The sequence below is a fragment of the Bos grunniens genome, chromosome X, assembly GCF_055505025.1.
Source record: "Bos grunniens cultivar Pamir isolate PY7600 chromosome X, Bosgru_T2T1.0, whole genome shotgun sequence".
Classification (NCBI taxonomy): Eukaryota; Metazoa; Chordata; class Mammalia; order Artiodactyla; family Bovidae; genus Bos; species Bos grunniens.
The window spans coordinates 138,780,537-138,805,078 of NC_141194.1; the positions used below are offsets into that span (position 1 = coordinate 138,780,537).

At 40.4% G+C, this 24,542-nt stretch overlaps 1 protein-coding gene and 1 long non-coding RNA gene across 13 annotated transcripts in view; one reads left to right on the forward strand and one right to left on the reverse strand.

Moving 5' to 3' along the window:
- LOC147341489 (uncharacterized) overlaps positions 1-24,542 on the forward strand; it is a 268,296-nt gene that overhangs the window by 144,339 nt on the left and 99,415 nt on the right. For 2 of the 4 annotated variants that reach the window (XR_015159102.1, XR_015159099.1), the window contains exon 3: positions 3,668-3,748. The exons of the other annotated variants lie outside the window; for them this stretch is intronic. This is a non-coding gene — a long non-coding RNA (uncharacterized LOC147341489). The remainder of the gene's footprint in view (positions 1-3,667; positions 3,749-24,542) is intronic. 4 annotated transcript variants of the gene reach the window in all.
- Positions 1-24,542, reverse strand: part of GRIA3 (glutamate ionotropic receptor AMPA type subunit 3) — a 310,057-nt gene that overhangs the window by 59,950 nt on the left and 225,565 nt on the right. For 8 of the 9 annotated variants that reach the window (XR_015159097.1, XR_015159096.1, XM_086388204.1 and 5 more), the window contains 2 exons: positions 18,398-18,774; positions 7,081-7,279 (listed from right to left, as the gene is read on the reverse strand). Coding sequence is in view for 7 of the 9 variants with exons in the window: in XM_086388204.1 (XP_086244330.1) it covers positions 7,081-7,279; positions 18,398-18,774 (576 nt within the window). In the remaining 2 variants the exon portion in view is untranslated. Of the gene's footprint in view, positions 1-6,336; positions 6,911-7,080; positions 7,280-18,397; positions 18,775-24,542 lie in introns of those variants that run through there. The other variant, XM_086388206.1, reaches the window with a different exon arrangement.

Genomic DNA, 24,542 nt, shown 5'->3' on the forward strand with positions numbered 1-24,542 from the left:
TAGAGCAGGGAATATTTCCCTTGATAGATGAGGAAACTGAGACCAAATGACCCTTACCCAAAGAAAAACAAGAAAGTCATCAGTGGACGTGGAACTAGAAATCATTTTCATCTTCTTATTCTTTCCAGTTTTATCTACATCATGACATAACCCTTGTCATATCAGAAGCTATAACAAGCCGTGAATAATAGCAGTCTACTACATTTGTGGCATTTGCTTTAGTTTTATGGATGTTTTCCTTTTCTTTGCCTTCTTATCTTGGATCCCTTTGAGATTTGGGGGACATGGCAAAATGTAATTTAAAAGTGTGTATAGGCTTCCTTTTGTAATTGATCCATCAGAGGGAATAAAAACAAAGATCAACCAGGAGATGATAGAGATGCCTTAACATGCTCTACCCTATAGGCTTGGTTCATGCATAGTACCCCATGTTTCTATGAACACTCGTACCAGAAAGGCATTGAGATGGAATGGAAAGAGGACCCTGTCTAGACTCAGAATTCTAGTTTGTCCCCACTGAGCTGAGCAGATTTCAAGTCACAGTGTCATCTTGCTTCAATGTTTCCTCCCTGAAGGAAGTGTAATAACACCTGTTCTGGTTGCCTAGCAGGATTGTCATGTGAATAAAGTGTGGTGAGATAAGTGGATATGTGTTGAAAGGGGCTTCTCAGGTGGCCCTAGTGGTAAAGAACCTGCCTGCCAATGCAGGAGACAAAAGAGATGTGGGTTTGGTTCCTGGGTTGGGAAGATCCCCTGGAGGAGGGCATGGCAACCCACTCCAGTATTCTTGCCTGGAGAATCCCAGGGACAGAGAAGCCTGGCAGGCTGCAAAGAGTTGGGCATGAGTGAAATGACTGAGCACACACATGTGCTGAAAATTGTCAGCCCACTAGATTGTGAGCTCTTGGGGGGTAGAGGCCATTTCTGTTTTATTCATCACTTTGATGACCTTCCTGCTGGAGTTATAGAGAATCATGAACCCTACTCTTATTCACCACAAGGGATATCCAGAGATTGGCATGTGCTAGGAAGTCAATCCATCGAAATAAACACCATCGACTGCCCTGGAGGGATGATCATCTAGTTCTCCGAGATACCTATGTTTTAAGTCAATCTGTTTCCCCAAATAACCTCCAAGAATGGTGAAAAAAACCTAAGTATTTTCATGTGATTTCACAAAAGGCAGAAATTTAATTTCATTCATGGAGATGGCTCTTCCGTGCTTAGCTTTGAGTTTGGTATATAGTAGTTGCCCAAAAAAGTTATTGAAAGAGTGATGAACAAGTAATAGAATTGAGGGCATTATTACTAGCCTGTCTTGCCACATTTCCTCCTTTGTCTTGGAGACAGGTATTGGTGTGCAGCTGTCTGAATGTATCATTCCCTTTTTCAGAGTCCCATTTGGCCAGGCCTCAGGTCAGCAGCCTCACTTTGTACCTGCTGCTCTGCCTCTAGTCTTAACCTATAAGTTCTATGAGTCTTGCTGTGTAATGTATTATATGACATAGGAAAAGAATATTTGGGGGGGGGATAAGGTGGTATGAGAATGGCCATGTCAAAATTACAAAATCATTTCTTTTTTAAATTGTCAAGGAATATATACAATAAATGTGTCTGACCTACCATTCCTTGGTGTCAGCTCATCTCCTATTGTTGTTATTATATGCTCCCTAGCGTGTCATTTCACCATATCATCAAACATTTAGTCACATCATATATGTCTTCAAACTAATTAAATGTGGTTGCTGTTGTCTGGATACAGTGTCAAGATCTCAAATTCATCATGGTACTTGTGAGAACATTTTTTACAAAAGAATTTCTATATTTTGATGTGTTTCCTAAGGCAAGGGGACGGGCTAAGGGATGAGGAAAGTCTGTTGTAGTAAAACTTGAAGATTAATGGTTAGTTTTCTTAATCATGTCCAAATGTCAACATACTGGAGTGGCCAAAGCCTGAACAAACTTTTTGGCCAATCCAATACTTAACACGGGGACATTTGTGAAGAGATTGTTCTTCTTTCCTCATAAAGTTCAAAAACCTTATAATAAATAATCAGCAAATGTTATACAACATCTGGACTGAAATCCAGATCTGAAATCTGAACTCTGAAAATGCATGCGTGTGCATGTGTGTGTATGAGAGAGATTCAGGATGTGTAAGCAGAATCTAAATCCTCTTGGAGGGACTACTTCCCAAATCAAGTTGAGAGGGCACTTCTTTTTGCTGCCTGCATTAAAAGAAAAGTTACTGATGATAATAGTAACAGAGTCTTGTGTTGAGACAAAATGTTCTTCATGAGTAATTCAACTGTGCTTCATGGGGCTTACAATGTTGGCCACTCAGAAGACAGGGCAGTTCCTGGGGCAGGGGCAGGGTGGGGAGTCTGTAGATACATTTCAATTTTTCTGTCCTGCCTGGGGCACTGGAGGACTTCCCTGATGGCTCAGACGGTAAAGCATCTGCCTACAATGTGGGAGACCCAGGTTCAATCTCTGGGTTGGGAAGATCTCCTGGAGAAGGAAATGGCAACCCACTCCAGTACTCTTGCCTGGAAAATCCCATGGATGGAGAAGCCTGGTAGGCTACAGTCCATGGGGTCGCAAGAGTCGGACACGACTGAGCAACTTCACTTTCACTTTTCACTTTCTGGGGCACTGGAGCAAGTCATGTCTTTCCCTACTCCTTTCCATTCATATTTATTTTTTAAAGGGGTTTAAATAAGCATTAACATTTCATTTAAAATGTTATCCTCTTATCCCCTGAACTATCTTCAGTGGGAATATGGCCAAGAATCTGGAAAAGAGGGCTTCCTGTATGGCTCAGCTGGTAAAGAATCTGCCTACAATATGGGAGACCTGGGTTTGATCCCTGGGTTGGGAAGATCCCCTGGAGAAGGGAAAGGCTACTACTCCAGTATTCTGGAAAAGAAATCAAACATTTGTAGTTGTCTTCTAATATTTCTAGGGGTCTGAAGGCAGAGAGAATTTCGGGATTGCTTTTCCTCTTGGTGCTACTTTTTAACATGACTCTGGTATCAGGTTAAACGTTCAAAACCTGGTGGAGAATGATCATTTTGGTGCAGTTTTCCAAATCATAGTGGCATTTCTTTGGGCAATGGCAATGAAGCTGTCGACTTGTCTTTTTTTAGCATGGGTGCTTCCAACTCCAATTGGGACATTTAGTTTTGGAGCTGCTGTCTAAGGAAATCAGTTTTCAAGTCATGAGGGCTGATGGTAATATTTCAGATGTCTCTTCCAGCTGCATGCATTTGGCTCAGCCCCTCCCTGCCTTCCTCTCTGTGCCAGTGACTTTCTGTGACTGTAAGATAACAGCTAAGGATAGTTCAGAAAATGAGAGAAACAGAAGAATCACTTAAAGATATCATCATTTTAATGGCAGCCTTACTCAGGACAAGGAAAAATGTCTGCAGGGCGATTAGAAAGGAATTTTCTTTTATTTTTCTCTTAGTGGAAGGACTAGAGGGCTGGCCCCGGGCTGTTTTATGGTATTACTATTTAGCCCCTGTGGTTTTAATATGGAGTGAGAATGGGTAGAAATGAGCTCATGTTATGTTTGTAAATGTTGCATGTGGTCTTGTTTTAGCCTACAATGTTGAGAAGGCTTGCCATCAGAGGTCCTCAATGATTTTTTTTTTTTTTTTGGTAGAGGAGTTGCTGTTCTTAAAATTGCCTTGAGATCATGGAGGACTGAGGGGAAAGTGACATGCTGTGGCAGTGAAGTCCCCAAGTAAGAGATGATATGTTCCTGCTGGTTGCTTTCTCTGATTTATGGGGTTCAAGGAGGGGAAGAATAGAGGATATTAATTTTTAAAAAAAAAATTTGGCAACACCCCATGGCACGTGGGACCTTAGCTCTCCTACCTGGGATGGAACCCACACTCCTGGCATTGGAAGGCAGAGTCTTAACCCTTGGACCATTGGGAAAGTCCTGAGTAGAGGATAGTAAGAGGACAAATGGCTTGGAGACCAATTGGTTGGGCCCCTCAGTATTATGTGAATACCAAGCATTCCCTTTGTTGGGTTTACATAACATTTTCAGTACAATCACGCTAAGAGTTGACTTGTCCTATACTGCTCATTCTACTCTTAGATCATCAACTTTTGTGAGCTGTCCTAAAGAACTTCCCCACAGAGTCCTTACTGCTGTCACTAGTAACCAATTGAGGGAAAAGAAAAGTGGCTAGTGGGAATTAGAAAATGATTTGCACTTCTTTACACCTAGAAATATCCAGCACCTTTTCTAATCAGATTTTCAAAACAGTTCCATTTTCATACGAATTGCTTATTGGCTGTAAAGGTCACTAGGAATTGGTGAACATTAGAAACTGAAAACCAATTAGAATGTGGCAATAGCTTTGCTCAGAATTGAATGTTGATTCAAATTGGCTCTAGTAATAAGATGTTCTTTAATGAAACCATCATTACATGGATTAGTAGATGCTTTCCTAGTTTTTGAGAAAGACACATGTGTTGGGGTGCGGTCTGGGCATGGGGGCAATGACTGTTTGGTCGCTCTTTCAAGTCTTTGTGCTAATAAATCTTCCTAAAGAGCCTCCTTTGCCTGCAATATAGATGAATGGCCTTTGAAAACTTAATGGGAATTGATGCCACCTAGCGAATACCATTTAAAGCACACTTTCTTAATTTCTAATCCTTGAAGGAAAAATGCTTCCCAGAACAAGGATCCCTGATTGGAGGGTCCAAGGCTGGTGTCTTGATAGCTTAAGTGGTCAATTACTTCTTGTAGCAATTTGATGCCTGTTGGGAGGGTGAACATAGGCTCTGCTAAAGCTGGACACCAAACCAAATTTCCATGGAGCTGATTTTGTGCTGACTATTCAGCAGATGGAAATCCCTGGCTTCCTGCCCTGAAATGTGTGAGTGATTTCATGAGGGCAGGGGATTATTCCCAGATAAGCTTCTGGAACAGCCATCGAGGTGAGGGTCAAGGCCAGGTTAGTCCAAGAAGATTTTGATACTGCTATTGGAATACCCAAAAAGTTTGTTTGGGTTCTTCTGTACTATCATGTGGAAAAACCCAAACAAACTTTTTGGCCAACCCCAATAGTACCGAGTCCCTCACCCTGGTTAGGGATTATGAGCTGCTCAATAAAAAGTGGTAGAGGTGAGAGAGGGATATCCTAAGTCAATAAAACTTCTTCTTCCTCTTTTTTTTTTTAAAATCAAGTGCCCCTCTACTTTTCCACCTACAACCCCTTCCAAGAGAATTCTTGAAAGGGTATCAGAACTCACTCTTTCTGCTTCAGGGAATGAAAACAGTTTTTAGTTAATCGCTATAATTTCAAGAAACATACTCCTGCTGGTTTCCTGTGAAACAACTGGATACATCCCATGATAATACACATATAAATACATTTCTTACTGATTTCTTAAAACAAGCTGGCTTAGAACCAACATTTGTTTACTGTGGATCTTTGAGGAAAAGTCACTAATTATACCTGCCATCCGATAACTCGATTTTTGGTTGGAGAGAATGACTCAACTTTTCTTTTCTACCAACTACACAAGTGGCTTCTGGATCATTGTTATAACCAGTTACCTGGGTTATAACAGGTAACAGTTAGCAGGCAGTCATATGTATAGAATGGGTCAGTTTTCTCAGTGAAGCCACCATGTCTCTCTGGTTGGAGCAACTGAATAAATGCAAGAGTTCTTAAACATTCCATCAATAGCCTTTTTTAAAGACACATGTACCCCAGTGTTCATCGCAGCACTGTTTATAATAGCCAGGACATGGAAGCAACCTAGATGTCCATCAGCAGATGAATGGATAAGAATCCTGTGGTACATATACACAATGGAGTATTACTCAACCATTAAAAAGAATACATTCGAATCAGTTCTAATGAGGTGGATGAAACTGGAGCCCATTATACAGAGTGAAGTAAGCCAGAAAGAAAAACACCAATACAGTATACTAACGCATATATATGGCATTTAGAAAGATGCTAACAATAACCCTGTGTACGAGACAGCAAAAGAGACACTGATGTACAGAACAGTCTTATGGACTCTGTTGCAGAGGGAGAGGGTGGGAAGATTTGGGAGAATGGCATTGAAACATGTATAATATCATGTATGAAACGAGTTGCCAGTCCAGGTTCGATGCACGATACTGGATGCTTGGGGCTAGTGCACTGGGACGACCCAGAGGGATGGTATGGGGAGGGAGGAGGGAGGAGGATTCAGGATGGGGAACACAGGTATACCTGTGGCGGATTCATTTTGATATTTGGTAAAACTAATACAATTTGTAAAGTTTAAAAAAAAAATAAAGACCAGTTACTACACAACAAAGATCTTGATGTTTTATGTAAAAGTGGTTTGTCCATTGTATTATCCTTGTATAATGTTCTATCTCCTTTCTTCTTTCTCCTCCACAGTGCTGATGCTTTACTAACTTTTACTAGTGAACAACTTGCTTCCCCTATTAAGACTGGGCCTATGTTGGGTCAGAAAGGGGTCAACAAATCTACTTAAGAAATTAAAACAGTTATCAGTTTCCCTGAAAATTGAATTATCTGCATGTACAGAAATGCTTGAAACAACTGAAATATATTTCAATAGGAAACCAAAGTATAAAATAGAATGTCATTTTATAGTCCATGATTCCTCAGATTCTTAGTCAACCACCTAACGTCAGTGAACTGCTGAGACATAAAATCACTGCTTTTGTAAAAGCTAAAAAGGAGAACAGATATTTAGTTCAATGACTTCAGTATTCAAGTAAGGGGACCAAGGCTGACAGAAGTTAAATGACCTGCCCAAGGATAAATAGTCACTTGGTGGCAGGTTGGGATTCCAACCTGCGAGTTCAAACTCAGTGCTCTTGCCATGCCACTTGTGAGGTCACACACGAGTCTTGGATCTAAAGGACAATGAAGTAGGTCATCAAGCAAGTAGTTCTATCTTTAAGATGCTCTGCCTTGATAATATTTCCACCCTTCCCCAACCCTCCTTTAAAATACCATGAATCTGCCTTTGTGAGCAGGTGGTAAAATAAAAGCCAGCAGACCCAATTAACTGAAAAGCACTTACTCTGAAAAACTCTTTTGTTGAGCCGGAGTCCAAGGTCCCATATGCAATTTCAGTCTGCTTAGCTAAGTCTTCAGCACTCTCTATGGGAGAAACCATCCTCTCCACAGTCAAGAAAGCAGCGAGATTGGCAGTATAGGAAGAAATAATGATCAGGGTGAAGAACCACCAAACCCCTCCAACAATGCGCCCGGAGAGTGATCTACAAAACAAAACAGAGACCCATCCGGACCCAGAGGGGCCAGGTTTCAGTTTACGAAATCCTTATCTTTATTTTTGGAAAGAGGAATGATTTCAGTGGAGCTGATGAAATCGAGAAGTCAATGATATCAGGGGATGAACACATCAAACAGAATGACACGTTGACAGCAACACTGCATGGCATGATGGCATGGGATGATGGTACATGCATAATGCTCTTCAGGCCCCTACGGGTTTCAAAGCAGGATTATTTATTTAATCACAGAAATAAATACCTTCTTTGTGCCAGCTCCTGCTTAGATGTAATCATTGTACTTACCTGATTCTCTTCCTGTGAGCCTTGCTGGGCGCACCTGGGGAAGACTGTTCTGTTTCCTTTATGGCAGGTGGTTCCCAGCCTTGCCTGTACATCAGAATCACCTGGGATCTTAAACCTCTCATGCTCAGCATGAGACTCAGCCAACAAAGAAATCAGAACCCGAGAGGTGCAACCCAGATGTATGTATTTTTAAAAATCTCGCCAGGTGATTACAATGTGCAGTCAAGGTTGACAAACACTGATGTAAGGTGATGTCATGGGAGACACAGAATCAAAAACCTTTATGTATTTGAGGAGAAATGAGTAGATGCTAGTAAATGAGCACTATTCACTGTGAGTTTAACACATTTACTACAGACGTTGCCATTCTAGTGAAGTTGGTTAACCACAAGGCAATGGGCCATGAAATAATATTTATTATTATCTTCATATAAATGGCTAGTGGGGCTCAGGAGTTTTGATCCAGGGATTGAAACTCTTCCCTTTGAAAAACTGAGACTAAGCACATGGGACAGGCTGGCTCAAGTGAAGTTGGAAACTAGTTGTGTAATAGGATTTGAGAGGCACTAAAACGTTTGTCTGTACGCTCCCTCACCAAAATAACCAAAACAGATAAAACCATCCTCACTGGTCTGCTCTAGACATTCTTACTATTGGGATTATCTTCCAAGGTTTCTTCAGGAGGCTTGGTCAAAATGTCACACTTTACTTCAACAGCACCTATTTTCATATCATTATGGATTAGTATATCCAGTTAGTGGAGAATGGGACAGATGATGCATAAGTTTTAATCAGGGAACGTCTTGTTCTTGAATGTAACTATGCATAGGCATTACTTGGGGTGTTTGTTAAAATGCAGATTCCGAATATCCGAGTGCTCAAAAATCTGGACTTTTTAAGCATCACTGGTGATGGCAGTGGTTTGCTGATCAAATTGAGAAATACTGTTCTTCTCCATCAGTGATTCTCAACTCTGCCTGCATATCAAAGTCATCAGGGGAGCTTGAGACAAAACAAAAGAAAACAAAACAAAACACAATGACCAAAAAAAAAAATAAAATGGCAACCCACTCCAGTGTTCTTGCCTGGAGAATCCCAGGGACAGCGGAGCCTGGTGGGCTGCTGTCTGTGGGGTCGCACAGAGTCGGACACGACTGAAGCAACTTAGCAGCAGCAGCAGACTCCACCCCGGATCAATGAAATCAGAATCTCCGGGGGTTGGGCCTAAGCAGCAACATTTGAAAAGTTTTTATTTATTTATTTTTGGCTGTGCTGTGTCTTCCTTGCCACTCGGGCATTTCTCTAGTTGTGGCGAGTGGGGGCTACTCTCTAGTTGCGGTGTGTGGATTTCTCCTGGTGGTGGCTTCTCTCATTGTGGATCAGGGGCTCTCGGGCGCGTGGGCTTCAGTAGTTGCAGCACACAGACTCATTCATTGCAGCTCCCTGGCTGTAGAGCACAGGCTCAGTAGTTGCGGTGCATGGGCTTAGTTGCTCCGTGACATGTGGGATCTTCCTGGACCAGCGATTGAACCTGCGCCTCCTGCATTGTCAGGATGAGTTTTTACCACTGAGCCGCCAGGGAAGCCCCAGCAGCAGCATGTTCATAAAGCTCCTTGGGCGCATCCAGGATTAGAGCCACGGTCCTACATCATGAGAGTACCTGGGGATAGGGTCTGTGGGAAGTTAGGGGGCAGTGTAAGAACCCCGAATGCTTAAAGATGGATACAGGCTTGTCCTGAGGAAACATCACCTCCTTTGCAATGCTGCTGAAGGCTGGCTCTGTGTGCAGAAACGAAATGTGGTCGCTAGGTTTCATAAAACATTGCCACATTATTCTGAGGATAGTTCTTCTCTGAGGCATAGCTCCATCCTGGTTAGGCTGTGTTCTCTCATGCCCAGAAAAGCTCACAGGAAAAGAACCCGCTCTGTCATAGAGTCAAGAATAGGCGTAGGAGCCTGGCACCTCTCCAGGCTCTGTGGGAAGAGGGCAGCTCTGGGCTGAAAGCTGGCAAGTCAAGCTCTTCTCTGTCTGTACATGCATTCTACCACTTGGAAGCAAAGTTAAATTCCTGTGTCCCAAGATAACCTTTTTTGAGCCTCTGGAAAATCCAGTTGTTTTAGATTTTACACTATGATCAAATCATTTTGGCACATGTTTTGATAAATAGTATTCTTTATTGATTAACTGTAAAAAAAAACTACTTGGTTTTTTTTAAAGCCTGTAATATCTGTTGGTCCCTGGATGCTTCAAACAACCCATATTTATTTCTGAGTGTAGTCACTTTTAGTTTTTTGGCTGTGCAAATCTGCTTTGCAACAGATTTTTTCTAACTAATAGTTATACTCTCTGAGTATTTCACCTGGGAACATCTCCCTTTTAATAAGAAGAGGTAAAAACATCTGGATGAGTCAGAAAGAATATCACACTTCCAAATGCTAAAAGTATATGGAATATTTCAATTATGAATTTGTAACTTTCATAGTCTTTCTTCATTGTTGACATATACATTTCACTTATTCTGGGCTGATCTGACTCTGGAAATACTTTTTCTATATAAAAGATGAATGTTTAAAGTGGCATTTGTAGTAATTAAAAAAAAAATAATAGCTAACACTTAAGAAGCACTTCCTATGTGCCAGACTCTGTTTTAATTGTTTACATGTGTCAACTCTTTTAATCCTCCATCCCTGTGCTTAAGTCATATTTTACAGATAAGAAAATGGAGGCATTCTACAGATAAATAACTGAGGCAAAGAGATGAGAAATAGGAAATAAATCATCTAGATGTACACGAGAGGAAAGACATGCCCATATTTTTATAGTATAAAATATTCACATTTTGTATAAGAAAATCCAGAATGGTGGGTAGATTATAGAAGGAGCAATTTTCCTACAAACTCTGAGAAATACTGTTGCAGGAAAACCAAACATGTTTGGGTAATTATTGTTTATTATCTGTTGTTCATTTGGAATGGAGCTGTGAATGCCATCCTTATTTGGGATGATAGGGTTTTATGGAGATCAAGGGGAAAACTGATTTTGGAGTATTTCCAGAATCATGGTTTGGTATGGAAAGCGGTGTATTCTGCTGCCGTGAATACTAATGGTAGTTTATGTATTATCTATTTGAAATGTGGAGAACAACACAGTAATTTATGAAAATTACATTGGTGTCATGCTATTGCAGCTAATAGACTCTGACTGTATCTGTGTGATCTAAAATCAAGCCTGCATATCATAACCTGGTTATTTTGGCCACCTTAATAGCTGACTCAGATAATCATGTGGTTAATCCATATGACTTAGCTGAAATTGTCTGTTGACATGACCGAAAATAAAAAGCTAACTGGTCTTTTTTGTGACCTCTTGTCTATATGGTTATTGATTTTGGCAGCTATGTAGTTAATACCACAATAGACCTACGATCATAGAGAATTTTGGTGAATATCCACATAGAAATGGTAAAATAGTATCTACAAGCATCAGCATAGATGGAAAAAGGAGCTTCCTGGGAATCAGCATTGAATGCACTCAGCATTCTCCCCTTAAGACAGTAGTGGCTTTGACAAGAGTCTTGGAATTTCTACCACTTTCTTCCCTTGTGTGACAGTGATGCCTAAATTGTTTTACGGAGAATGTGTGCAGCGGAACTAACTGGGAAGAAGCTCTATAAAAATCTTCACATTTCCCTTTTCTCATTAGTGAAACTATAGCCATTTAAACCCACATTTCACATGGAGGCTATATAAAAAGTGACTGATGGGTCAGCCCTATCACATTTTTAAAAGGATCCATTAAAACAAGACAAGACTTTATAGTTGAGTTAGAAAGACCTGTCATTTCTCAGTATCTTTCCTTCCATTAATGCAGCTTCGAAATGCTTAACATTCATTTCAAGTAGTTTTGTTGCACAAGACAGATTTGGAGGTTAGCATAATGAAATGACTGTAAAATGCTGCACATTTAGTATTTATATAAATGTGTTAAAGGAACATATCATACCTTTTGAAGGAATGTAAGTGGAGGCATGAAGTTAATGAAAGGAAATTAGCAACAAGAGAAAAACAGACATAAAAACATTGCAAAATAATACACAATGCTCCTGTTATCTGTAATCAGAAGAAACTAGAGTTTCTGAGTTAATAATAAAGTGTATTTTATGGCCTCTAAAATGATAATAAAAGTGAGCAATGTGCTGTAACCTTCATCCTGTAAGTAAATTTTGAAATCTGCACTTTACTAGCTTCAGAAGATGAAGAGCTAGAACTGCAAACTGCTTCTCCTTTGCACAAACTCTTCATCATTCCTTTGCTTCCTTCTTTCTTCCAAAGTATGCATCATCCCTACACTCCACTCAATGTTGTGTCTATGACAGATTATTTTTTAAATGTGCAGAATCCATCTTCTGCTCTTCTAGTCTTCTCTGATGGGCATAACTAACCATCTCCCCAAAACTTAAGACTAGGGCTTTCAGGCAGAAAAGACATGAAATAGTTGTAATAAAAAATCCTGCTATTACAATTAATTTATTATCCCTCCACTACTGCTTTGAAGTGAATTTACAGTAGGATTAAGACCCTGCTCCTACATCAGTAAAGGAAAGGTTATTACTTTAAATGGAGCCCCCGAGCTCCTGTTATGTTTGATCCCATTCATTTTTTACCCTTTGTATATTTTATTCTTCTGCATATACTTTCTATTTTAAAGGAGGATCTGTATATCACCTAACCTGGAATGGATCCCCTGCCCTCTTGTCCAAAGGATTGATATCTTCAAATCTTAACAGGACAATAATACTCATGGAATAATGTGTACACAGCGACCAGGTTCAAGTTAGCATGTTCTTTCCATTTTCTCTGTTCTCATTCCCTGGAACCTTGTATCTTGAACTTGGCAGGCCCTCAGATGTCCCTGCAGCTCTAGAGAAAGTCAGCAGGGGGAGCATTTGTCTGGGAGGACTTAGACTCTGGACTGCTTAGCAGTACTATCAACGTTTTACAAAGGAAATACATTTCAGATTAAAAAAAAAAAATTACAACCACCTGTCAATATTAGCAAGACATTGCGGAATAATACAACCAAAATATTTGCAAGTGGTGTAATCCTTAAGGAAAGCCCATTAGGGGTTCAAAAAGGGATGTTGTCAGTTACTTCTCATCAGAAATCAGCTATCTGGCACTGACTACAATTTCAATTGGATTCCTAAAGAGGATTAGGAACTAAAATGCAAATGCAATATGAACTATTGGTATTTGTGAAGCCAGCATGGTTAAGAGCAGCCAGTTTAAAAATGATAATCGCTACTATGTATTGAGAACTTACTATAGGTCAGGCACTGTGCTTTACATTTTATAGATGAGGAACTGAGCCTTAGCAAGATTTAGTTACTTGTCCTACGTTACACAACAACTAGGCAGATTGTGAATCTGGTGAGACAAACTCCAACACCCACACACCTAATCACTATGCTCCCTCCATCTGGCTACACCCACTGGCTATATCCCCATGCCCCAATCAAGGGGGAAGAAGGTTAAAGGCAAGCAATCTCCTCATACTTTCTCTCCTGACTCCCCCTAGAAATTCATTCGTGTATGAATACAACCTCAGCTTATTACATTGATTACTCTCTCTATAGGTGATTCGGTCTCACCTGACTTGGTCACTCTGAACAACTGGGGTAGTTGAAAATATCAAAGCTAATTGACATAGACTCTTTAAGCCTCTAGGTTTCCATTCATAGCTTAATTTGATGACAATGGAATCATGCTCAGTTTTCCTAGTGATGTCTCATTGCTGATCTCCCCGTCTTTTACTTTGAGTGAACACATGTTCAGTAGCATTCTTAAATGCTCACTGCCTACTTTCTTTAACAGCCAGCTGTTTTTTTTCCCCTGGAAAACAGCTCTTGGGGCTGAGCATGAGGGAAAGAATGGAACACACAGTGTACCATTAGGTCGATAGTGGGAGGCAGTGTGTGGTAGTGGAAATAATTGTACTGCTTGCTGGCTCTTAGAAACCCCACGACCTTGGCTTCCATGACATTATCTCTCCAGGCACTATTCCTTTGTCATGATGTGAGAAAATCAGTATGAAGTGGAAAGAGCATGGATTTTAGAACTAGAGTTTGAATACTAGCTTTGTCATTATTTGCAGGGCTAGGCAAATTGTTTCACCTGAGCATCAACTGCACCTGAAAAATAAGTATAATGCCCACCTCGTGGTAGTGTTTTGAGGATTAGAATTCACATTAAAATACAGGTAAAGTGCCCAGATGCAGAGGGAACTCAGAGAAGGTTGTTGTTCCTGGGCCCTCAGTAAACAGAAGCAGTTGGATTAATTTATCTCTGAGATTTCCTCATGCTATGATATTTGATAATTCTACTTTAAAATGTGGTCTCTTATAATGCCTTCAATTGTTTCAATTTTGATAAAAACCAGAGTGTACAATGCATGCTCACATTCTGGGCTTGCTGGAAAGTTTGCATTCCAGGTATGGCCACTGAACAGAAATAAAGTATCATGCTGGCATTCACAGCTGAAGGCAACCACGAATATTAGAGTGCAACTATGTGATTATTGGGAATTTCTAAATCAGTTAATAGAAGAGTACCTTACAGTGGGGTTTGCTGCTATATAGTTGAGCACAAATATATAACCAGTAGCATTCTCAAGACAAGGAGAAACATGTTCCCTCCTTACTTGTATGTAATAAGTATACTAACAAGTATAACATATTATCAAGAGATTTAAAGATATAATGTCTTTTGAAGGACATAAAAGACAGTATTGAAGGAGAGAGTACTCATATGGTAGAAAATTTAGTTTGTAAAGGTAATAATTTATTACTCAGAAGCACAGTAAGGATAATACTTGTTACTTTGCCAGGTTGAGTTGAAACCAGCATTCAGGAAAAAAAAAATGGAACAGAATCGTGAATATCAGAATGCATGGCACACTGTAAGGGTAACGTCTGGTGAAACTTGTGTTATGTACACATATGTGCACTGAGTTGTGTTGGAAAATTTATTTCTGACCAAAGGCCATGCTCAAAACCTTTGAAAGGTCTATAGGAAGTGTCTAGTGCAGAATAATAAAATCTGTACCTTGAAAAAAGTACCTGAGATATTTCAGTGCCACAGAAGAGCCACAGCTAAAATTCTGCTACAAAAAAATGAAAATAAAGAATCTTTCCAGCTTGTCATTTTTAGGCCATCATTTTAAGTTGTTACTTAATGAGGCAACATGCAGAAATACTTCTAAAAACAAATGACCTTTTAAGGGTGCAGCTTGAGTATGCACAGTAGTATGCAGCACTCCAGTGGGGCAACCACAATTTTAGTTTTGAAAATTCACTTACAGAAACCAATACAATCTCCAACCTCAATAAGTCTTTAGCATTGCCTCAACACAGGTTACCAGTCATGTTAAAATCATTCAATTACAGGATCATCCAGAAACCCTTGTCTCTTGAAGTGAACATTAAAAAGAAATCAGACAAGAAGAATGAACTCCCAGATGGTATCACAAAATGACACACATTCTAAGCACAAAAGGAACAGGGAGTGAAATAATTTGGAAAACCTGACCAAGCAGATGGAGGGTGACAAAAAAGAATGACTTAGACAAATGAGGCTTGACCCACACATGTTATATTAAAAAGCTGCTGAAGATGGTCACCAGTGATTTATACTGTTAAACTCATTTAAATGAAGGCAATATGCATAAATACTTAAAAACAAGTGGATAATCCATTTGTGTTCCAAGTAGGTAATCTCAAAATGATGTACTCTATAAAAACATGGTAGGTGACCTCTTGAGTCCTAGTTTAAATAAAGATCCCTATTGCCAACAAAGGTCCATCTAGTCAAGGCTATGGTTTTTCCAGTGGTCATGTATGAATGTGAGAGTTGGACTATAAAGAAAGCTGAGCACTGAAGAACTGATGCTTTTGAACTGTGCTATTGGAGAAGACTCTTGAGAGTCCCTTGGACTGCAAGGAGATCCAACCAGTCCATCCTAAAGAAAATCAGTCCTGAATATTTATTGGAAGCTGAAATATTCATGCTGAAGCTGAAACTCCAATACTTTGGCCATCTCATGCGAAGAGCTGACTCATTTGAAAAAACCCTGATGCTGGGAAAGATTGAGTGCAGGAGAACAAGGGGACGACAGAGGATGAGATGGTTGTATGACATCACCGACTGATGGACATGAGTTTGAGTAAACTCCAGGAGTTGGTGATGGACAGGGAGGTCTGGCATGCTTCAGTCCATGGGGTTGCAGAGTCAGACACGACTGAGCAACTGAACTGAACCAAACTGATATGTTTGTATAATTGACTCTGGTCAGTATTTGGATTCATGTTCAATTTTACCAAAGCTAAAACTTTTTATTTAGGAAATAACTCATTTTTTATGATTATATAGATGTTACATTTGCTTATAATATTTTCTGATTATGAATCCACCACGACATTTGTTTAGGTGAGTCAACACTTTAAGTGGGTGAAGTCTAGGACATTAACATTCAATATCTTCAATAGCATCACTGAAATAAATATGCATACCACAAAATCCACCAATGTAAGTGTGCAATGAATAAATTTAGTACATTTAGAGTTGTGCAACCATTGCCACAATCCAGTTTGGGACCATTTCCATTACTCTGAAAATTTCCCTTGAGCCCATTTGTGGTTAATCTCCATAGGGATGGGACTAGGGTGAGGCAAGTGAGGCATTTGCCCCTCACACATTATTGAAGGAAGTGCCCAAATCTCATTAATCAAGATAAATAGCATTTTACTGCAATATTTTTTAAAAATCAAAATTAATGCAAAAGTTCATGATGAAAAAATAGCAAATTTTAAAATAAAGACTGGATCTGACCCTTGTGCTTGCTGTACTCAGCCTCACTTGCCTCACCCTAATTCTGACCCCCATTCTAATCCCTCTCTGCTCTCTCCAAGGCCTCACAAATCATTAACGTGATTCCTGTCTCTATTGATTTGCCTATTCTGGACAAATGAAATAATATAATACGGGATAGTCAATAAATGGAATTTAAGACATGGAATCATATGGTATGTGGCATTTTGCATCTGGCTTCTTTCATTTAGCATCATGTTTTCTAAGTTCATGTATTAGCATATATCAGTCTTCTTCTTCTTTTTTTTTTTAGTTGCTCAATAGTTTCCCATTCCAAATGTGGCATGGATATACCATTTTGATTATCCATTCATTTGTTGATGGACATTCGGGTTTCCACCTTTTGGCTATAATAAATCAAGTTCCTATGAACATTTGTGTGTAAGTCTTTGTGTGGATATATGTTTTCTTTTAGGTAAATAAGAGTGGAATTTCTGTGTCATTTTAAGTATGTCTAATTATAAGAGACTGCCAAACCGTTTTCCAGTCTGGCTGTAGCATTTTGCATTCACACTACTAATGGATGAGAGCTATAGTCATTCCACATCCTCGTTACCACTTAGTATTGTCTGTCTTTTTGATTATAGCCATTCTAGAGGCTATATTGGAGAAGGCAATGGCACCCCACTCCAGTACTCTTGCCTGGAAAATCCCGTGGATGGAGGAGCCTGGTAGGCTGCAGTCCATGGGGTCGCTAAGGGTTGGACACGACTGAGCGACTTCACTTTCACTTTTCCCTTTCATGCATTGGAGAAGGAAATGGCAACCCACTCCAGTGTTGTTGCCTGGAGAATCCCAGTGATGGGGGAGCTTGGTAGGCTGCCGTCTATGGGGTCGCACAGAGTCGGACATGACTGAAGCGACTTAGCAGCAGCAGAGCCCCATAAATGGTATTAAAATGATTATACATATGGGGGTGACTTAGCAGCAGCAGAGGCTATATAGAGGTGTCTCACTGCAATTTTAATTTGCATTTCCCCTTTGACTAATGATGGTGAACATCTTTTCATGAGATTATTAACCACTTGTATGCCTTCTTTGGGAAAATGTCTATTCAAATCTTTCATCCATTTTTAGATTCAGGTTGCTTATCTTCTTTTCATTGAATTGCAAGAGATCTTTCTATATTTTGGATAAAAGTCCTTTATCTTATCACATGTGTGATTTCCTAACATTTTGTCCTACTGTGGCTTGTCTTTTCATTTTCTTAATGATGTTTTTTGAATTACAAAACGTTTTGAATTTTGATGAAGTCCAGTTTATCAGTTCTTACAGTGGATTGTGCTTTTTGTGTTCTGAAAATTCTTTGTCCAATCCAGGGTCACACGGACTTCCTCTTGTGTTTTCTTTCAGAAGTTTTATAGTTTTAGTGATTAAACTTGGATAAGGTACTACAGTGAAATAGTTCTAGGCAGTCAGAGAGAAAAATGAAAAATGGAGGACCTTGAAAGGGGAAGGTAGAGTTTTAAAGAAGAGTTCTGTCTTCTTTTAAATTTTTTCTAGATTCAATCTCTGGACAAGTGAGAAAATGTTTTAGCTCAATTAGGAAACCATGCATGTTTGATCTGATCAAGATTTAGAGTTAGCTTTATCTGAATAATATCAATTTAGCTGGCAATGTTGCCTTTATCCACAGTTCAAATGTTTGCTATAATATGTATGAATAGATGATGCCATAGAAATGCATGAAAGACATTCAAAGCGACAGTGATAACACACTTCATGGGTGAAAGCAAACAAAATGGCTTGATGATAATTTGTCATCAGATGGAATGTTAAAGAAATCTGGACTTGAGATGAATGAATACCAGATGTACATGAATGGATCATGGCCATAATATGCAAGGAGGCATTGGGTATGGCATGGAAACAAACCTTGGAGAAATATCACATCCTTGCTGCATAAAGGCACCCAAGGAAAACCAAAGACTGTTAAATATTCCAAATTCATTTGGAGGATCAGGAGGGCTTTGTGGGTCACGAGGTTCCTCATTGTTGTCTTCCAAGTGCCATTCATAAGGGCTGAATCTGCTGACGAGGAAAAGAACCACGCTGACTCCAATGTAAGCAAAGACAATGCACATCCAGATTTCATAAGCCAGGGGATCCAGAAATGAGAATACGCCTGGCTTGGATTTCTGAGGCTTCTTTATCATGATGGAGATACCCAGGCTCATAAATGGCTTTGAGAAATCTATGACTTCTTCACGGACCAGCGTTATAGTGAGTGGAGCAACAGCTATATCAGCCCTCTGGAAAAAAAAAACAAAAAACAAAACAATACACTATTTTTTTTTTTTTTTACTATTAGAGACAATATTTCCATTAGTCATTTGCCACTTAATATACCTCTTTGGTAAAAATATAAAGTATTAAGTCACCACAACCAACTGATTTGTCAATCCTTTGGTTAGACAAGTAGTAGCATTCAGTGTGGAGAAGGAAATGGCAACCCACTCCAGTGTTCTTGCCTGGAGAATCCCAGGGACGGGGGAGCCTGTGGGCTGTCGTCTCTGGGGTCGCACAGAGTCGGACACTACTGAAGCGACTTAGCAGCAGCAGCAGCAGCATTCAGTGGGTCCTAAAATACTTGACAGAAAGGACACTTTGTCCTCTGAAGCATATTGACTTAGGACAACTGATTCCATTTTGTTCCTAAATTTTTTTTTGCTACTTTTCACTTCAACTTGTACTCCCCTGTTCTATATCACTGTTTCATTTTTATATTCTTATTTTAATGTTCATGTTCTTATGTCTTAATCTCCCTCACCTGACTGGAAATTCTTGTGGGAAAAGCATAATAGTCTATACTTTTTATATGTGCCTCCCTCCTCACCATGGGGTGCCACACAGGACCATAGTACTCAGTTTAATACTTGAGTGTTTGCCATTATTCTTATTGGTTTGAGAGTATATCTATAAAAACATTGTCCTTTAAAGGCAGGAATTCAATCTCCTATTTTTGTATTCATCACTGCAAAACATCCTAAAGAAATTGTAGATGCATAAAAAATAAGCTGTTGATTATTGACTATGAAATATGCAAACACGAAAGAATTCTGCATGGGCAGAGCAGTTATTAGAATACATATTAATTTATAGAGTAAGTCATCATTTCTAGTGATAAATATCAGTGTAGTACTCACATGTACTGGAGCAATAAAATACATGTGTCAGGAGCACACCGCATAGTTAGCTCAGGCAAAGGCAGACAAAGGTTTTATATTAGTCCCATGAAAACAGGCACTAAGAACTTTTACACTTATTTGTCTTCCACCATAGTTCCTTTACGTCAGTAGTAGGTTTTAGTCTGGCTGCTGCTGCTGCTAAGTCGCTTCAGTCGTGTCCGACTCTGTGTGACACCATAGATGGCAGCCCACCAGGCTCCCCCGTCCCTGGGATTCTCCAGGTAAGAACACTGGAGTGGGCTGCCATTTCCTTCTCCAATGCATGAAAGTGAAAAGTGAAAGGGAAGTCGCTCAGTCGTGTCCGACTCTTAGTGACCCCATGGACTGCAGCCCACCAGGCTCCTCCATCCACGGGATTCTCCAGGCAAGAACACTGGAGTGGCTTGCCATTTCCTTCTCCAAAGAATTAAAATGAAAAGTGAAAGGGAAGTCGCTCAGTCGTGTCCAACTCTTAGCAACCCCATGGACTGCAGCCTACCAGGTTCCTCCATCCATGGGATTTTCCAGGCAAGAGTACTGGAGTGGGGTGCCACTGCCTTCTCTGTTTTAGTCTGGAGCCAGGCCTTAAAATGCATAGGTAGAAAAATGCTTCTAACTAAGAAAAGGCTTTGACTGGTATATCAGGTATAAAGTGAAAATACCAATTTTGATGATAATTTTTTCTATGTTAAATAGTTATGCCTTAATATCCCTACCTTTAGGGGATGAAGGATGAAATCTGAGACAGGGTGTATCTTTTAAAAAATGATGTTTTACTGCTGTGATGTACACATGGTGACTCAAACTGATTAAGAAACTCTCCTTAATTAATTGAAGGGGAAAGTCAGTAATAAACAGCCAGCTAACATGGGTTCAGTGTTTACTCTGTGTGAGGCACTGTGCTAAGCCCCTTATCCATATTTAATTCTCGTAGCAGCCTTGAGGTTGGTACAAGATCCTTCCCATGTTAGAGAAGGAGGAAGTGAGGCATTCAGAAGCTGGGATTGAACTCTGGTCTTCAGATGCCACAACTCACTCTTTTAACCACCACAATATTCTAATTTCAGAGATACTTGCAGATTTGTATTATATGTTAACTTACATACAATAATCAACCTCAGCCAATGACTCTTGGGTTCATTCCAGTGCATCTGAGTGCCTATTCTGTACCAAACACTATTCCTGGCGCTAGGGGTGAAGCAGTAAGCAAGACAGACAAAACCTGCTGCAGAATGTATGCATTCACTAAAGCCAATAGCCTGCTGACCAAACTAATCTTGACGGCTGCGTACCACCTCAAACTCAACATTTCTAAACTTAAATCCATCATCTATCACTGTAATGGTGATTCTTTAAGTCTGTGAATGATGCTTCTTCCACACATTTCCCAGTCCCTAATCCTTACCAGTGCTGCCCTCTCTGTAGATGATCTTGCCTCTTCCTTTACGGAGAAGATGGAAGCCATCTGATATAAGTTCTATCATCTCAGTGTCTTTCTTCTCCTCCTGGACCTCTTGTTGTATCTTTTTCCATCCCTTCTGTTGTCCCCATCACACAAGAAATAAACTTTCTTTCTAAGATTTAATCAACTTCTTCCTTGCATCTTATACTTTTCTCTCTCTTAAAACTCAGCTCTGTTTATTCTTTTACTATTTTTTCCTTCTCAATCTATTCCAGTGGTTTTCAATGTTTGATTCCCTGACTAGGTGCATCTGAGTTACCTGGAAACTTGGTAGATATACAATTCTCAGGCCCCACCCCATGTTTATGACACAAGAGACCTGGGTGGGGCCTCAGGTGGCCCTCCAGGTGATCCTAACGCTTGCCGTAATTTGACAATCATTGACAGATCCTATTCACTTAATGATTACCTCATACTCAAGTAATTCTGTTTAATGACCAAAAATAAAAGGAAATAAAACCCACTTATTTTGATCCTATTTCCCTTTTAACCATATGACATCACTCCCTATTGCCACCAAACTTCTTGAAAAAGTCACCTTTACTATCTCTTGATTTTAACACAGTTTCCTGTATTAAACACCTGTGCTTGAACTTCTACTGCCCCCCAGCCCTCCAATTTAGTGAAATTGCCTCCTGAACTATATACTTGATAATCAAACTCAAAGACCTTTCTGCAAATGATTCATATGACACCACTGGCCTTCGGCACTGTTGACCCTCTTGACTCTGATACTGAAGACTATGAGTTCTCCTCCTACCTTTCTGAAAATTCATTTTCTGTCTTTTCTTCCTAGTTCTGCTCTCAGTCAAGGTGTACCTTTGTACCCCCAGAGTCTATCATAGGCGCTGGTTTGGGAGATAATTAATGAAGGTTTGTGGAATAAGCAGACTCTTTTAACATTCTCTTCTTCCCTTTCTTCCTTCAGTATAATTGCCCATGGCTTCAACTCATCCCTCATTGCAGCTAACTCCTGAATCACCAGTTCCACATTTCTAACTGGAGGAGAGCCAAACACAGATTTTTGTCTATTTCACTCTTTCTGCCTGGGGCCAAACTAGTCATAGAAACAAAAGCAACTGAAGAGGATAGTATTGGCCAGAAAGCTAGTGGGAATTTTTGGCCTGAAAAGAGCTTTCTCATGCCAAGAGAATTTACAGCTAAAACCACCTTCTATTCCTGCCAATGTATTTCTACCTCCTGCTAAGAACATGCAAATGCCCCACTAGTATCATATCCTATTTGGTCTCATTTGACTTAATTACTTCATTTAACTAGTTTTTGATCTTTAAAGTCAAAATCCTGGGTAGTTCTAAGAGAAATGGCCTTTTTTTTTTCATTTGTTTTGGAAGGAAGAACTAAGGGACATTTTTGTGAGAAAATCACTCTGGATTGAAAGTAGAGGAATTGCGTTGTTTTTCAAGCAGGTCAAGAAAGGATTTTGAGAATCTTGTCACCCTTTAAGAGAAAAAAACCTAACTCAGTAACTGAAACACCCACTAGATGATAAGCACAGCTAAATGCCAACAAGATGAGGCTAGAGAAAGTGGGGCTTCTTGTCTGGCTCCCAGGAACATGCATCAGAGAGAACAGATTCCTAAAGAAAGTAATTTTTTGTTTGAAGTACTTTTGAAGTTGATGTGGGTTCGATCCCTTGGTGGGGAAGATCCCCTGGAGAAAGATATGGCAACCCACTCCAGTATTCTTGCCTGGGAAATCTCATGGACAGAGAGAGGAGCCTGGCTCACTATAGTCCATGTGGTCTCAAAGAGCCAGACATGACTGAGGAAACACACACACACTTTTGAAGTCACATGAGACCACAGGAAGAAACTGCATCCCTCAGGCACTTGCCTTTTTTCTTCAGCCTGGCTTTTCTACCTTTACTGAATTGTTTCTTTCTAAGGAGCCTTTTCAGAGGTAGCAGAGTTTGTTTGTTTGCTTTTTGAGGATGCTTCTTCAACAAAGAACAGTATTAAATCTGTGCTCAGTTAAGTCTCACTGATGTGGACAACGTGGCTTCAAAATGAGGATTAACCATGCTGAACCTTAAAAAAGACCTATACAGGGACTTCCGTAGTGGTCCAGTGGTTAAGAATCGGCCTTCTAATGCAGGGGATGTGGGTTTGATTTCTGGTTGGGGAAGTAAGATCTCACACGTGAAGGGGCAGCTAAGCCCATGTGATGTGACTACTGAGGCCTCATGCTCTGGGGAGAAGCCCATGCACCACAGTGAAGATCCTGCATGCCACAACTAAGACTCAACACAGCCAAAAAAGTAAAGAAATATTAAAGGAAAAGACCTTTACAGGCAGAAATAGTAATAGACAAAGGGCAAGCAAAGTATGTGGAAGAAAGCTTAACCAGTAGAGGAGAAGGGAGCTGCTGATCAAGCCTCAGGACAACCTACTTGGCGGGAGACCCAGCAAACCCTCCCATGTCTTGTATGCTTGGTGAGAACAACTCAGCAGCAGGACCATCACATCAACTCATGGCCAGCCCTGCAGAAGCCCTTGACCCCTGTCTCCCTTACTCCATATGAAGAGACTCTTGTGATGGCTGTTTGTTTCAGAGCTCCAGGCCTGCTTGGCATGACTGTGGAGCAATCAACATGCTGATTACAGGAAATGGGGAGAAGCAGGTAACCAACTAGTGTCAGAAAAGACCCATTCAGCTCTCCTGGGACATGCACATGAGTGGCAAGGCCATTTTCAAGGCAACTTAAAGATTTAGGAGGCTATCGGAGAAGGCAGTGGCACCCCACTCCAGTACTCTTGCCTGGAAAATCCCATGGACAGAGGAGCCTGGTAGGCTGCAGTCCATGGGGTCGCTAAGAGTTGGACACGACTGAGCGACTTCACTTTCGCTTTTCACTTTCATGCATTGGAGAAGGAAATGGCAACCCACTCCAGTGTTCTTGCCTGGAGAATCCCAGGGACAGAGGAGCCTGGTGGGCTGCCGTCTCTGGGGTCACACAGAGTCAGACATGACTAAAGTGACGCAGCAGCAGCAGCAGCAGCAGCAGCAGCATGAATGAAAAAGTGAAAAAGGCAACTCTCTGAATAGCATTCCTTTCCTGGTCTCTGTTCCTTAGGAAAGCCAGCTGTGACTGGGAGAGCGTTAAGAATTCTCCATGGGGCTAGGAGCCCATGAAATTTGGACGCAGTAGTGAAGTATTGAGTTGGCCAAAAAAGTTCAGGTTTCCCGTAAGAACTTACGAAAGTACAGACTTTTTGTCCACCCCAATACCTCACTTGGGGTGTCCTGAATCAGTCCAGCATCCTTTTGTCCTCAAACCTCTGCCTGTGCTAGTAACGGCAGTCAGCAGGCCATTTTCAGAAACCTAGGTGGGTAAGTAGGTGGTGCGAGAGAGTTCCGGCTGATGGACAAA